This window comes from Engraulis encrasicolus, chromosome 10 (genome assembly GCF_034702125.1).
Source record: "Engraulis encrasicolus isolate BLACKSEA-1 chromosome 10, IST_EnEncr_1.0, whole genome shotgun sequence".
NCBI classification, from domain to species: domain Eukaryota; kingdom Metazoa; phylum Chordata; class Actinopteri; order Clupeiformes; family Engraulidae; genus Engraulis; species Engraulis encrasicolus.
In genome coordinates, this window is record NC_085866.1 from 30,479,868 (window position 1) to 30,493,954 (window position 14,087).

The following is a 14,087-nucleotide window of genomic DNA, read 5'->3' on the forward strand; positions in this document are numbered from 1 at the left end:
CGTTTTCCTGCCTTACACCTGCACCTGGACAACTGAAGGGTTGTGCACAAGGACTTTCATGTGTTTATTACTTAGGCAAGCAACACCACCCTAGCTCCACCTGCATATCCCAGTGCTGTTGAGATACCATAAATTGATGACTGAGCTAATACCCTACCAAAACTACCACTGCTCTACCACATAGTGATTAAGGTTTAATGTTTAATGTAACGCTCTGTTCCCCACTCATCACTTCTTAGTCCATGTATCTACCCCAGGTGAGCAGTTAGTCCAGATGATATGATGTTTAATACTGGTGGATTATTAATACAGTATTATTGTAACAGGTAAATGGTCCTGAGGACATGGTTGTAATGGAGCTAAAGGCGGCCATGTTGGATCTGAGTGGTGAGCTGCAGGAGGAGAGGAGGGCGGGGCTGGAGCTGGCCCAGCAGTTCGCCAGGGCCAAGGCAGGCTGGGCTGTGGAGAGGACCGAACTCAGAGGGGTCATTCACACGGTGAGTAGGAAATAAAATGAGAAGTAAAGACTACTATGTATATGAAAGATATTGTATTATAAGGCAGCCTGGGCTGTGGAAAGGACCGAACGCAAGGCAAGGCAAGGCAAGGCAATTTTATTTCTAAAGCGCATTTCATACATGGAAGCAATTCAATGTGCTTTACAAAGAGATAAAAGCCATGCAGAAAAGAGAGAAGACAAAAAGCATAATAACAATAGCCACGCAAGGTGTGCTGTAAAGGGTCATTAACATGGTGAGTTGGAAATGGGAGTAATACATTGCACATTATTACAGGTATAGGGCAAAGCTACCTCAGTCACGGAGAGGACCAAACTCAGAGGCTTATTTAGTAGCCTGTTGTTTGCGCAGATTTGCCAGCTGGCGGGCCTATTCACTCTGCTAAAATGACTTAACGACACTGCTAGGCAGGCACCTTGTGGGCAATGTGTTGAGCCATCTTTTACAGCAGGGGTGGTCCTTGGGGTCAAACCCTGGCCTCCGATGGCAGTGCGAAAATTGACTGGAGGGGGTGTCACACGGGGCGCCAATCAATGTAGGATTGCTACTGATTGTAGATACATTATACCTGTGCTTCCCAAACTTTTTCGGGTGGGACCCCACAGTGTACCCCCCCCCCCCCCTTTGGACCTGAGAATGCCCACGTTTTCTCCATTAAATTTGCCAAAGTTTTATTTCCAGTTCACTACAGGAAAACCACATAAATACACATATTAACCATACAAATCAAACCAGTTTGGGAACCGCTGCATTATATGTTCTCCTTTCGTCCCGTACAGCTGGAGAGTGCAGGCAGCAAGCTCCTTCCAGAGCTGAAGGGGGCGCCGGCGGTGCCTCTGCCTGTGCGCGGCGAGCACGTGGAGAAGCTGCAGCACATGCTGGCCGACTCGTATGCCGTGGTGATGGAGCTGACGCGGCAGATGAAGATGCGCGAGAGGAACTGGAGCACGGAGAGGCAGGAGCTCCTGGACTACTTACAGCAGATGCAGATGGAGCAGCAGCAGCAACATCAGCAGCATGGAGGCAAAGAGGCTGAGGTAGAGCATCATCATTATTACATTATTACATCATTACATTATTACATTACATTTAGCTGACACTTTTTTAATTTAAAGTGACTTACAGATATTACAGGGAAAGGGTGAGATTCGAACCTGTTACCCTCTGATCTACAGTACAGTTCAGCATTGAATTTGAATGCCATTCTAATGACAGCAAATGACAGCAGTGACAACTCTGTGAGTGTAGCAGCACTTCTGCAAATTCATCGGCCGAAAAGTGCAATGATACTGCTATCAAAGTCTCTTGAGGGGAACCATCCCCCAGTATTTGGAAGAGGAAAAAAGGGGGCCCCAAGTCCCTGTTTGCCTAAGGCCCCCAGTAGTGTGCACCAAACACCCCTCGAAAATGAAAACTTTGCAATATCCCACTCTGCTCTTGCAATATTGTTCCTTTGCATCATCATAACCCCCTTGTAAATTTATAGAACATTTGATCGATGTTAAAGGGTAGTACAATAGGCTTGACATTTTGAATGGTAGTGAATGGACATTTTTAGCAAAATCTGTGCAAAGTGTATTTTGAGACTGTTTTGATCAAAAACAGTAAGGACAGTCATTTGGAAGAATGCTCCAGTTGCCTTTCCACTTCCCTAGGAAGTAAAAAACCCACCAAATGGCTAAATAATCGATACATGGCTAAAATATTAGTGAATGGGTGCTAAAACCTTGCTGAAGGAAGGCTCTAGGTCCCTGTTACTCACTGCGCGGCTCGCGAGCCTCAGGCGGCTCGTGAAGCCCTACTTGGCGGCTCGCAAGCAAAAATAAAAAATGAATTAAAAAAAATAACCAATAGAAGGCATCCATAAGTAGCCTACTGACCATAGTGGGCGCAGCTACGCATTACAATAAATAGCATATGCAACGACAAAACCCCGACCTAATTTTGTCCTAAGGGAGCCGCCTTACCTAGCAACACACCTCAAAATCATTTGTTTATCGATACGTGCACTGAAGTTCAAATTCGCGCGTGGGCAGCATTGCCATTAAGCGACGTAGGACATCATGTGAAATGCACGAATCACTATCAAAAAATGGATCGTTTTGTTATTAAAAAGAGCCGAAAAATAGGTGAGGCAGGAGATGGAGAGAGACAGAGTGCGGTGAGAACTGATACTGGAGATGGACAGACGCAGAGAGATGAAAGGAACAGAGGGAGAGAGCGTGAGGATCAGTATGCAGACCCGGAGGAGGGAACGAGCAGCCAAACAGAAAGTCAAAATAAGAAAAGAAAGACAAGAAGTATACAAGACGAGCACAGAAAATTCCAAGACACATGGACAGATGAGTTTTTGTTTGTTCTGCACAACACGGCCCCACTTTGCTTACTGTGCAACGAAACCCGTGCCTGCTTCAAAAGGAGCAATTTAGAGAGGCACTTCAAAACGGCACATCCGCAATTCAACGTAAAATACCCCCCTGGCAGTGGCGAAAGGAAGAGTAAAATAACGCAGCTAACTGCTTCAGTTTGTGAGCAGCAGCGACTTATGCACAAAACAAATTCCACTGCAGAGCTTTTGACAGAGGCGTCTTATGAGATAGCTTGGATTTTGGCCCGGGACAAAAAACCTTTCTCTGACTCTGAAACCGTTAAACACTGTTTTTTGGCGTCCGCAGAAATAGTCTTCAGAGACTTCGCCAACAAAGACGAGATAGTCAAAAGATTAAAAGCACTGCAACTGTCCGATTCCACCATAATGAGGCGAATGGAGAATATAGGGAAGGACGTCCGTGAACAGCTCTTCTCGGATCTGCGCTCTGCCCCTTGTTTCAGCATCGCTGTAGACGAGAGTACTGACGTCACGGACATAGCTCAGCTGTGCGTTTGGGTACGATTCCCGAAGGAAAGCTCTTTTCGAGAAGAAATGCTGTGCTTACTACCACTCCAGGGCCAAACAAGAGGAGAGGATATCCTCAATGCAATTTTGGCGTTTTTTGAGGAAAATAACCTCAGCTGGTCCAAACTAGCAAGTGTCTGTACTGATGGTGCCCCAAGCATGCGAGGCAAAGAGAAGGGTCTTGTTGGCCTCATGAAAAAAAGGGATGAAATTCCAAATTTCACCAGCTTCCACTGCATCATACACCAGGAGGCCTTGGTGTCAAAATTGAAAAATCAAGCATTTCAAAACATCATGCAAATTGTTGTTCATGTGGTTAACTACATTGTGGCAAGACCACTTAATCACAGACAGTTCAGACAATTAATCGATGACTACGAAACAGAATACAGCGACCTGGTGTTGCACAATGAAGTGAGATGGCTGTCTCGTGGGAGAGTGCTGGAGCGGTTCCTGAGCCTCCTTCCTGAGATCAGCACCTTCTTGGACAGCAAGGGGAAGCAACAGCCAGAGTTGAAAGACCCACAGTGGATTGTGCAGCTGGCCCTCCTTACTGACATTACATGTCACCTGAATTCTCTCAACCTGCAACTCCAAGGAAGGGACAAGCTCCCAAGTGACATGCTGAGGGCAGTCAGAGCATTCCAAAGCAAAATAACTGCTCTGTGGATACCTGACAGAGAATTCATCCACTTCCCCAAACTCAGAGAAACAACTACACGAGACCCATCACTGCTGCAGCATTTCAGCTATACTGGATTTGTTACAGTTTGGGAGGAACTGAAGCTTGAGTTTGAGTCCAGATTCAGTGATGTGATTGAGCACCAGAGCATTTTCAATTTTATTGAGAGCCCCTTCAATGTGGATGTGTCCTCTCTCACTCCATCCATCTCTCAGCTCTGCCCTGGTGACCGTGCTGCTCTGCAGTGTGAAATAGTTGAGCTGCAAACAAATGCCATTCTCCAAGCTGAACTCAAAGAGGGGGTGGGTCACTTCTGGGGTTTGGTTTCTGAGGAAAGATTTCCAACTTTGAAACCCCTTGTGCAGAAAGTTACGTCTTTTTTTGTGAGCACATACACCTGCGAATCAACATTCTCAACCATGAACACCATCAAAAGAAAACAGAGAAACAGACTGACAGATGCCCATCTTGAATGCCTCACTGTGATAGCAACAACAAGCTACAAATACAGCATCAAGAAGGTCAAGGCCATGCAAGCACTGTTCCGTGCATCCCATTACTAAGGAAATAAATGAAAATATGCATCTTAATTGAAAATATGTTGCTTTTTGTCTTTTTTTATTAACATTTTCGAAGGCGTGGTATATTAATATACATGGGCGGCTCTCCTCCTGTTTTTTTTCTTCCTGTGTGGCTCTTGAGAAAAAATTAGTGAGTATCACTGCTCTAGGTGAAAGATACATCTTGCTGATGCGCTGGGACACATAATCAGTGATGTGATTCCTGAGCTCATTGGGTGTTTCGGGTCTTTCAACATCATACACCCTCCCCCAGGCGACCCAACTGGAGTTGATCAGACTCCAGCCTGTGTCCCAGCAGCATTCGTCCACGGATCAGCCCTCTTGCTCCAAAGCCATCTTGTGGCTCTTTCTGCGGCTTCAGTTGCAGACGTAATGGCCTTCCTCTTTGCCTCCCCGGTGAGGCCCAGCATGGTGAGGACTTTGCAGAGGGACCGCCCTGCAAATCCTCTGCATCCCACCTCCAGGGGTTCACAGCAGGTCTTCCAGCCTTGGCTTCTGCACTCCTCCACCAGCTCCTGGTACTTGGCACGCTTCCGCTCGTTTGCCTCCTCCATGCGTTCTTCCCAGGGCACTGTGAGTTCCAGAATGATCAATTGCTTGGTGGAATCAGAAACAATGATCATATCTGGTCGGAGCCGCGTCGATGTTATCCTGGCTGGGATCTTCAGCTGTTTGCCAAGGTCCACATCCAGCTGCCAGTCTGTGGCAGTGGTGAGGAGACCTGCCCTGGCCCCTGCTTGGGGAGTGGGCTTTTCTCCCGCTCTGTGGAACCTGATGAACTTTGGCTTGCTGTGGCCCTTGGTGGTATTGATGGCCTTGGCTATACTCTCAGCAACCGCCTTCAGCACCTGGTCGTGGCGCCAGCGATAGCGCCCCTCACCAAGGGCTTTAGGGCAGCTACTGAGTAGGTGTTCCAGGGATCCCCGTCCTGGACACAGGGGGCAGAATGGTGTCTCAGCTTTGCCCCAGACATGGAGGTTGGATGGACTGGGCAGGACATCGTAGACAGCTTGGACTAGGAATCTGATGTTAAGGGAGTCTGCTCTCCAGATGTTAGGCCATGTGATCTTCCGTTGTAGAACATTCTCCCATCTAGTCCATGCTCCTTGTTGTCCCATTCCCACCATCCTGCTGGCTCGTTCTTCCTCCACGCCTGCCCGCACTTCCTGCTGGATGAGGTGTTGCCGCTCTTTTCCCTGGACCTTGTCCACCCTGGTTGATGGGAAGTAGCCAATGCCTGCGCGCCCTGAGGCTATGGAACCGACCAGTACCTTCTGCCTCAGTCGCGACTCTGCCACTTCCAGAGCCTTGTCCGCCCTCCATTTACGCCCTGTCCGCACCTGGATACCAGCCGATGCCACCTTAACATCCCTGGATTCTCTGTACTGCAGGGCTTCTCGAGTTCTGGTTACCATGAACTCTTCAGTGAGTCCACTGAATGGAAGCTGCAGGGTGTTGCTACTGCCGTACAGGGCAGCACTGCTCAGGCTTCGGGGTAGGCCAAGCCATCTTCGCAAGTAGCTGCTGATCTTTCTCTCCATGGCCTCTACGGTTGTGATGGGTACTGCATACACTAGCAGAGGCCAGAGGATGCGGGGCAGGATGGAATGCTGGTAAATCCAGGCCTTGAATCTTCCTGGCAAGCCCGATCTGTCAACACACCTCAGCCATCCCTCAAGCTCTTTGCTAAAAAACAAGCATGGAGAATTTCAAATTTTGACCAAAATAGTGTGAAAACAAACTTTTCAAGGATTTTCCTAAAATAGCCCATCCACTGCAATTAAAATGTCAAGCATATTGTGCCACCCTTTAACATGAACCAATTTGCTAAGATTTTACAAGGGCGTTATGTTAATACAAAGGAACAATTTCGCAAAAGCAGAGCAGGATTTTCAAAAGTTGTGGCGTTTGATGCACCCTAGCCCCCAAATACCTTGAAACAGCCCTGACGAAGCCACTGCTACCATTGCAAATTCTGGAACACACACCAGGCTCTGCATACCGGCATTTTCCTGCTTTTTTGGCCTTTGCCAGTCACAGCACTGAACGGGGTGTTGGGGGTTGAATGAGGGAAAAAAGAGAGACTGAATTTTCTGCCTTGCACTGAGTCCATGACCCCTGGTCCACAATGTCGTCAGACTAAGTCTCTGTGTGAGGTTTGTGGGTCACAGGAGGTCTGAGGTTAGTTTCGAAACAGATTTTTATAAGTGCGGTGTCTTTATTCCTCTCTCGCTCCCCCTCTCTTTCTCTCTCTCCCTCTCTCTTTATTCCTCTCTCCCTCCCCCTCTCTTTCTCTCTCTCCCCCTCTTTCTCTTTCAACATATAATTTACTGCTGTTGTTAAGCAGTGGATCTATTTTGATGACTCTGTAGTTGTTTGTTGAAAAAAATCCCTTTTTCGTTTTTTGGAGATGAAATGGTTCCCCTCAATGAATCAGTGTGTTGCTCATTTTTTCATTAATTTCAAGGCTCTCCCTCTCCCTCTCTTTCCCTCTCTCTCCCTTACTCCATGTCTCATTTTCCTCAGGCATCCTTCCATTCTTCATTTGATTACTGTTGGGACATAAATACTGAAAATGAGGCAGTGGGTTACCCCACAAGTCGAAATGAACAAAGAATAGGGTTTCTTTTTTTGATTTGCCTCTCTCCTCTCGGAGAAAGAAATGCAGAGTGGAAGAAGAGGACAAAAATGGTGTTGTGTTGTGATGTGTTGTGTTGTGTTGTGTTGTGTTGTGTTGTGTTGTGTTGTGTTGTGTTGTGTTGTGTTGTGTTGTGTTGTGTTGTGTTGTGGGTTGGTGGGTTTGGGCTCCTTTTGAAGGCAACAGATCTCGGCATGTCATGATTTTGAGTGTTCAGGGTCTACCAGGGGATTCCTCTGTGTCCATTGCACACTAAAGCGGGAATGCTCTCTCTTATAGGTTTCTGCTTTCAAGATGTGCGCGGGTGGAAGAGGACACCAAGGCTTCGGGACACCAAGGTCAGCTTGTGTTTGATTCATGAATAGGATAAATGTGTTTGTATTTAATACTTACAGACCGATTTGTCTGATTTCACCGATATAGCACTTCTAATGTGCAGTTCTTTCTTTCTTTCTTTCTTTCTTTCTTTCTTTCTTTCTTTCTTTCTTTCTTTCTTTCTTTCTTTCTTTCTTTCTTTCTTTCTTTCTTTCTTTCACATAAGAAAAGCACCATTTTCATTTGTTGTATTTTCCATCCCCATCTGCAGCAGGCCTAAACCCATCCTCACCGAACCATCTAAGACCTCAGGCAAATCCAAAAACAGCAACGACAAAGCCAAGAACTGGCTGTACGTGAACGACGAGGCCGAGCTGATGGACCAGCCGGACGCCCACAGGACCTGGGACTACCCCGTCATGCCCCCCAGGTTCCCCGGCCTGAACCTGACCTTTGACCCCTCCTCCAGGAGCCACACGGCCCCCGAGAGGACCTCCCTGCGGATCTACTACAGCCCGCCCTCCGCACGCCGCGTACACCTGTCCAAGCTCACCTGGGAGAAGGAGGACGCCTACCTGGCGGAGAAGAGCAAGGAGATGGAAAGGCAACAAAATGGCGGCTGTTGTTTCCCGACAACACTGGTGCAGAAGAGCAGCAGAGTAGTAGACGAAGACATGCAGTCTCTCAGCTTTCAAACCGGGTTGCCGCTGGACTTTCACGATCTGCTGGAGTGTAGTAGCAGTAGCAGCAGCAGCAGCAACGGCAGCGCTAACCCCATTGGAGTGGCTAACGGAGGCGGTGGCGTGCAGCACTGCTTCTTCCAGCCCCCTCAGGTGCTCGCGGCCGCCTCGCTCCTGCACCTGGGCGGTCTGGGGCAGATGTCCACCGCCAACCTGAGTGACGACATGAAGGAGATGACGGCCAGCGTGCGATGTGGTGGCGGTGGCGGCGGCGGGGGGCCGAGCCGAGGGAGCTCCCTGGAGAGGGGGCGTGGGCTGATGAAGGACGCCTGCAGCCAGACCACCCAGACCCAAACCCAGACCCAGACCCAAGCCCAGACCCAGGCCCAGGCCCAGGCCCAATCACAGCCGCAGAACCAGCCCCAGGTCCATACGGTCAGCACGGGTATGCAGACGGAGGGGGTGAGGGGCGTTGCCGCGGCGGGGAGATACTGGTCCCCAAGAGGCACTACAGCTTCCCTAGTGTCACCTCGTGCCCAGCACATATCCTCATCCCTGGAGCGGGTGTCAGGTGAGATTCAAACGAGCAAATTTACCATAAAAGGAAGTTTACTTTTTTAAATATAACTGTGATAATGATAATGGATTTACAATGGACATTTTTGGGAATGCACTTTTATAATTGATTTATTATTATTATTATTTTTGTAGGTCGAGCAGAGAAACCCCTGCCGTGCTCCACCTCCCCCAAACTCTACCGTCGCCACTCAGCCTCGTCCCCGTTCTCCTCCTCCACTTCCTCCACCACTTCTCCATCCATGTCCTTCCCTCCTTCGCTCTCGTCTTCCTCCTCCCTCAGCAACAACAACCCATCCCGTCTGGAGCCCCCGTCTAAGGAGCGTGGGGGAGGTGTGTGGGGAGGTCTGGGTTCCCAGAGGGGGTCCTCATGGGCCCGCTCCAGCACGGGCAGAGCTGGGTCGGCAGCAGCAGCCTCTCCAGGCACAGGTGGTAGTAGTGGTGGTGGTGCCTCTACTTCTACTGCTGCTGGCACTACTCCGGAGAAGACATCCAGCGGCCGCAAAGCCGTGGGCATCCACCGCTACGGTCTGGTGCAGGAGTTCATACGTAACGTATGCGGTCGAGGGGACAAGGCAACAGCAGCCGCAGCAGCAGCAGCAGCAGGGGGAACTGAGAAATCGGAGAAATCAACGACAGGGTCAGTGGCAGCGGACAAAGCAGGGGTGCCCACCACGGCGGGGCGGAGGGACAACATCGGCATGGCGGGCCAGAAGAAGGCGGAGCGGCCGTCGTCGAGGGTTACGCTGGTCAGGCACGACAGCGTGACGAGGATCGTGAACCGCAGGTTCATGAAGCAGGCGCCGAAGGACGAGGCGGGCCAAAAGAAGGAGGATCCAGCGACCCAGAGTCAGACACAAAGCCAGACGCAAAGTCAGCAGGCCCAGACCAGCAAGGTGCCCATCAGCAAAGACAAGAACTTTGCCATTGGCTCACTGGAGGTGAGTAGACTTAGCTTAGCTGTTGACAAATAGTGCCTCAACTCAATGTCATTTCAGTCCTACTGTAGAAACTACTGTATAGTAGGTTATGCATCATGTATGATAAATGCAATTTTCCCAGTCATAATGAATACTTAGAATTTGATGGTGGTGGTTAAGTATTTGTGAAAAAGGTAACATTGTGAATGGGCAGCATGAATTCTGGAAATAAACAACTAAAAATCTTACACAGTGCACCTTTAAGACTCTTGGTAATGCCACAGGAAGGTAGTTATGATGTAGTTAAACTTGTAGTTAAACAGGATCCCCGGCTGACTCCCGATGACCATGGTGGAAACTGTGCAATGGCCCTTTTAGTGGTGTGGTGTGGTTGCATGCACTCCTCTTTACCCCATGTGTTGCAATTGATACTATATCCCCCACACACCACCCACATACATATCCAAAAGAAAGCAGAATGTACCTGATATCATCCCCACAAATAACCAGAGTACCTCAGTTGCATTGTCGAGTCTGAGTTAGAAAGTCATAGGGAGGCCCTACTGTGCTGCTAACGGTAGGGCACTCGTCTACTATGCGGCCGACCCGACCCTTTGCTGACCCTTCCCCGACCCTTCCCTGTCTATCTGTCCCAACTCGCTTCCTGTCAGCACCTTTGTTCACAGTCCTGCCGTATAAAAACAAACAAAAATAAAGGCTTGAAAACCCCCCAAAAAAACTTTAAAAAGAAAGTCATAGGAAGAGTCCTTTTCCAGAGTACCAAGTCACCCTGCATTCCTACCCTACTGTAATAGTAACTCAAAAGTCACAGAGCTTACCCTTTAAGATAAAGACATGGCCGAGAACGCTTTGTGGACATCTGGAAAAGATCAGGCCAAAAAGGGGGAGCCGCTACTTAGTCCGTAATGATCCTGATAGCCCCCCCCCCCCCCCCCCACCCCCTTTTCCCCCATATCAGCGGGCTTCTCCTCTGGCAGTAGACCCTGTTCATCTCAGCATGAACAGTACAGTACGGGGTGAGCAGAGGTTAATGTCTTTCTCCTGGGGGAGAAGGCTAGATAAAGGAGGCTTTCCAAAAAAATAATGTGTTTTTCCCTTCGGGAGAATGGAATAGATAAGGAAGGCTTTCCAAAAGTTGCTCAATCTGAAGCCGTCCGTGGCTTGTGACCAGCACACAGCCTTGCCTCAAATAGAACTGTGAAAATGTCCTAGCAATGGAATCACACTCTCGAGAGCACAGGCCCTTGAAGGTAATTAAGCGGGCTTGCCACGCTTATAGTAATCTCTAAGTACAGTTTATGCTTGCTTCTCTTGTGCAGGGCAGTAACAATAGAAACCGCTTCTCCTCCTAGGCCTTTCAAGATAGAGACAACATTCAAACACTAAAACGACCGGCTCGGCTTGGAGGTTTTTTCGTTTTCGCTGATTTTGTGCAAGTTTGGGTCCCCATAGAAAACTGGGTAGAAATGGTAGAACCTTCAGAGACAGAGTTCTGTCCACTCTACAGATCAGCGTGTAGGAGGCTTTTTTGTTCATAAAACATCAACACTTTCACCTAGAAGTTTAGTTGACGCATTGTTAGTGAGCTCTATGAGATGACTCCAAACGGTGAAAAGATCATGTCCCAACTCCCATTACTTTTTAAATGGCAGGTGTGTAAAAAGTGCTGGGCTGGCGCAATGGCTTTTCCTATTGATTCTTGAAGAGGTCAGCACATCTTCCACAAGAGGTCCATTTGTGACTGAACCGTTTAACCTATAAGCTTAATTCAAGGACTGTTAGAAAGATCACACGTATGACTCCAATCTGTGAGCAGCTCATGTGCCAATTCTTTTTAGTTTTTGAACAACAGCGATCTAAAAACTAGAATCATTATTGATTCTGCCCTCTGCCTAGAGCACAATACTAACTGCCATACAGACAATCAGAACAGGTGTTCCCAATAAAGGGTTCCATCTCAACTGTCAAATTCTCTCAACATTCTATTCTTAACGAGCAGCTGCACTACAATTATATTATTCAGCTCTTCAATGCAATGAAGAGCCAGCTGCTTGGCTCAAAGGTAAAGGTGCTGGATTAGCGATATGGAGGTTGTGAGTTCGAATCCCACTCGGATCCATGTTTGCAATAGCGTAAAACATCGTCCGATTTGAAACAGTGGCGCATATGTGTTTATGTTTAAGCCACTGGACACAACTTATACGTGTCACATGAAACAGGGTATATTTAAGGCTTTTTAGATATGCATGAATGGGTAATGATGAGATCCAACACCCACTTTGGGGTATATTTGGTGTTATTTTATGCTCTTCTGTGCACTATACTGAATACATCTTGAAGAAATGATTGTGACTGACATCATTTTTTTTCATCTTCTGTTTTGTCTCTACTGACCAAATCAGATGATGATGATCAGAATGATTTAACTCCACTAATTAATGTAGCCATAATCATCAGACACCACTGCCCCTGATCAGCTGTCTTCTTCTTTCCTTTCCTTTTGTCTATCTGTTTGTCTGTCTGTCTCTCCCTCTTTTACCCCCTTTCTCTTTCTTTCTTTCTTTCTTTCTTTATTTATTTATTTCTGTCTGTCTGTCTGTCTGTCTGTCTGTCTGTCTGTCTGTCTGTCTGTCTGTCTGTCTGTCTGTCTGTCTTGTTGTTCTCTCCCCAGAGGGATGGCGGTGCGTGTGACTGCAGTGCCCGCTCTCTCACGTCCTGTTTTGCTCGCCCATCCCGCTACAACACTAACCACGCCCACAATCCGTGCAGGCACCGCCCACATGACTGTCCCTCAGCAGCTGCGGTGAAGGGGAACGCTGCCGCCCCGTAGAACATTTCCACACTTCAAACTTAACATTACACTTGCCTGACGCTCCAAAGCAACTCACAGAGATTTAGGTTAAGGGTGTTGCTTACAGTCCCCGGAGTAACATCAAGTTGGATGTATGATACCATCTACCTTGCGTAGGAACCTGCAACCTTCAAATCACAAGACAATGCCCAATCCCAGTTGGCTCCCGTCCACACGACTGCCCCACACAAGTTTAACAAAAAAAACATCCACTCCAGAGTGTGGCTTCAGGACTAAGGCATGGACTCCAATGACGGAAAACCAGGGCTTACATTTTTAATCGTGTATGTTCAGGCCTGTCAGGCCTGCGTCCTTGTAATGATTAAATCAGAACGCGCGCGCGCACACACACACACACACACACACACACACACACACACACACACACACACACACACACACGCACACGCACACGCACACGCACACACACACGCACACGCACACACACAGCTGACAGCATTCCCCTAGGCCCTGGGAAACCCAAGCCTGGCACCACTCAGAGATTCAGGGCGATCCATAAGGATGTCTGGAAAGAGGCAGAACAGATGAGTCGTGTCGAGTTCTACTGCTGGGAGAAAGAGAGAGGGACCCTGCAATATGACTACCTACTACTACTACAACAGCTGGACAAGGACACACATACGCACATGCGCACACGCGCGCGCGCGCGCACGCACGCACGCACGCACGCACGCACGCACGCACGCACGCACGCACGCACGCGCACACGCACACGCACACGCACACGCACACACACACACACACACACACACACACACACACACACACACACACTTGTTTGTGAGGACCAGTTTGATGATATACATGGACAAATCACAGCATTTTAAAATGTTTTCCCTTCAGATCTCTGAAATACATTATAAGCATGTTTAGTCATGTTTTTGTAAATACCATTATACTGTTTTTTTTCTTTGTTTATATTTAAGTATCACACCTGTATGTCATGAATATTATATGCCTCTATACTTACCAAGGTCATGTTTTTACCGTAAATTAATCATTGCGGTTAGAGTAAATGCAATTCTTAGTTAATACATATACATTGTATCAACAATATCCAGATAGAGGGCTTTATGTGAAAACCCTTAGAAAATATTGAAAGACGAGTTAAAAAGAGACTCCCTTCATTTTTTCAAAAGAGATGGAGAATTTTGGTCAGATTTGTCTTCTTCCTCTTATAGTGTATTTTCTGAGGTCGACAAGCAAAGCCACATCAGACTGTGTGGTCTGGCACTGATGGACACGCGCAGTCCAAGGGCCGGCATCAACAGTTGTCTTTGAAATGCCTGAGCTGTGCGTGCAATAGGAGAGCACTATGTGATCAGAGCAGCGAGCCTGTAGTAGTAGACCGTAGTGCTACACTAGTGCACCATCACCACCACCCTATC

The 14,087-nt window shown here is 48.0% G+C and overlaps 1 protein-coding gene across 1 annotated transcript in view; it reads left to right on the top strand.

The window, feature by feature from the left end:
• The window catches only part of si:ch211-197l9.2 (microtubule cross-linking factor 2), a 41,860-nt gene extending 28,845 nt beyond the window's left edge, over nt 1-13,015 (top strand). The window contains exons 7-12 of the mRNA XM_063208601.1: nt 327-497; nt 1,298-1,555; nt 7,595-7,653; nt 7,902-8,881; nt 9,022-9,827; nt 12,499-13,015. Of these exons, the coding sequence (XP_063064671.1) occupies nt 327-497; nt 1,298-1,555; nt 7,595-7,653; nt 7,902-8,881; nt 9,022-9,827; nt 12,499-12,657 (2,433 nt within the window). The 3' untranslated portion in view covers nt 12,658-13,015. The remainder of the gene's footprint in view (nt 1-326; nt 498-1,297; nt 1,556-7,594; nt 7,654-7,901; nt 8,882-9,021; nt 9,828-12,498) is intronic.
• Nucleotides 13,016-14,087: the final 1,072 nt, after the last annotated feature.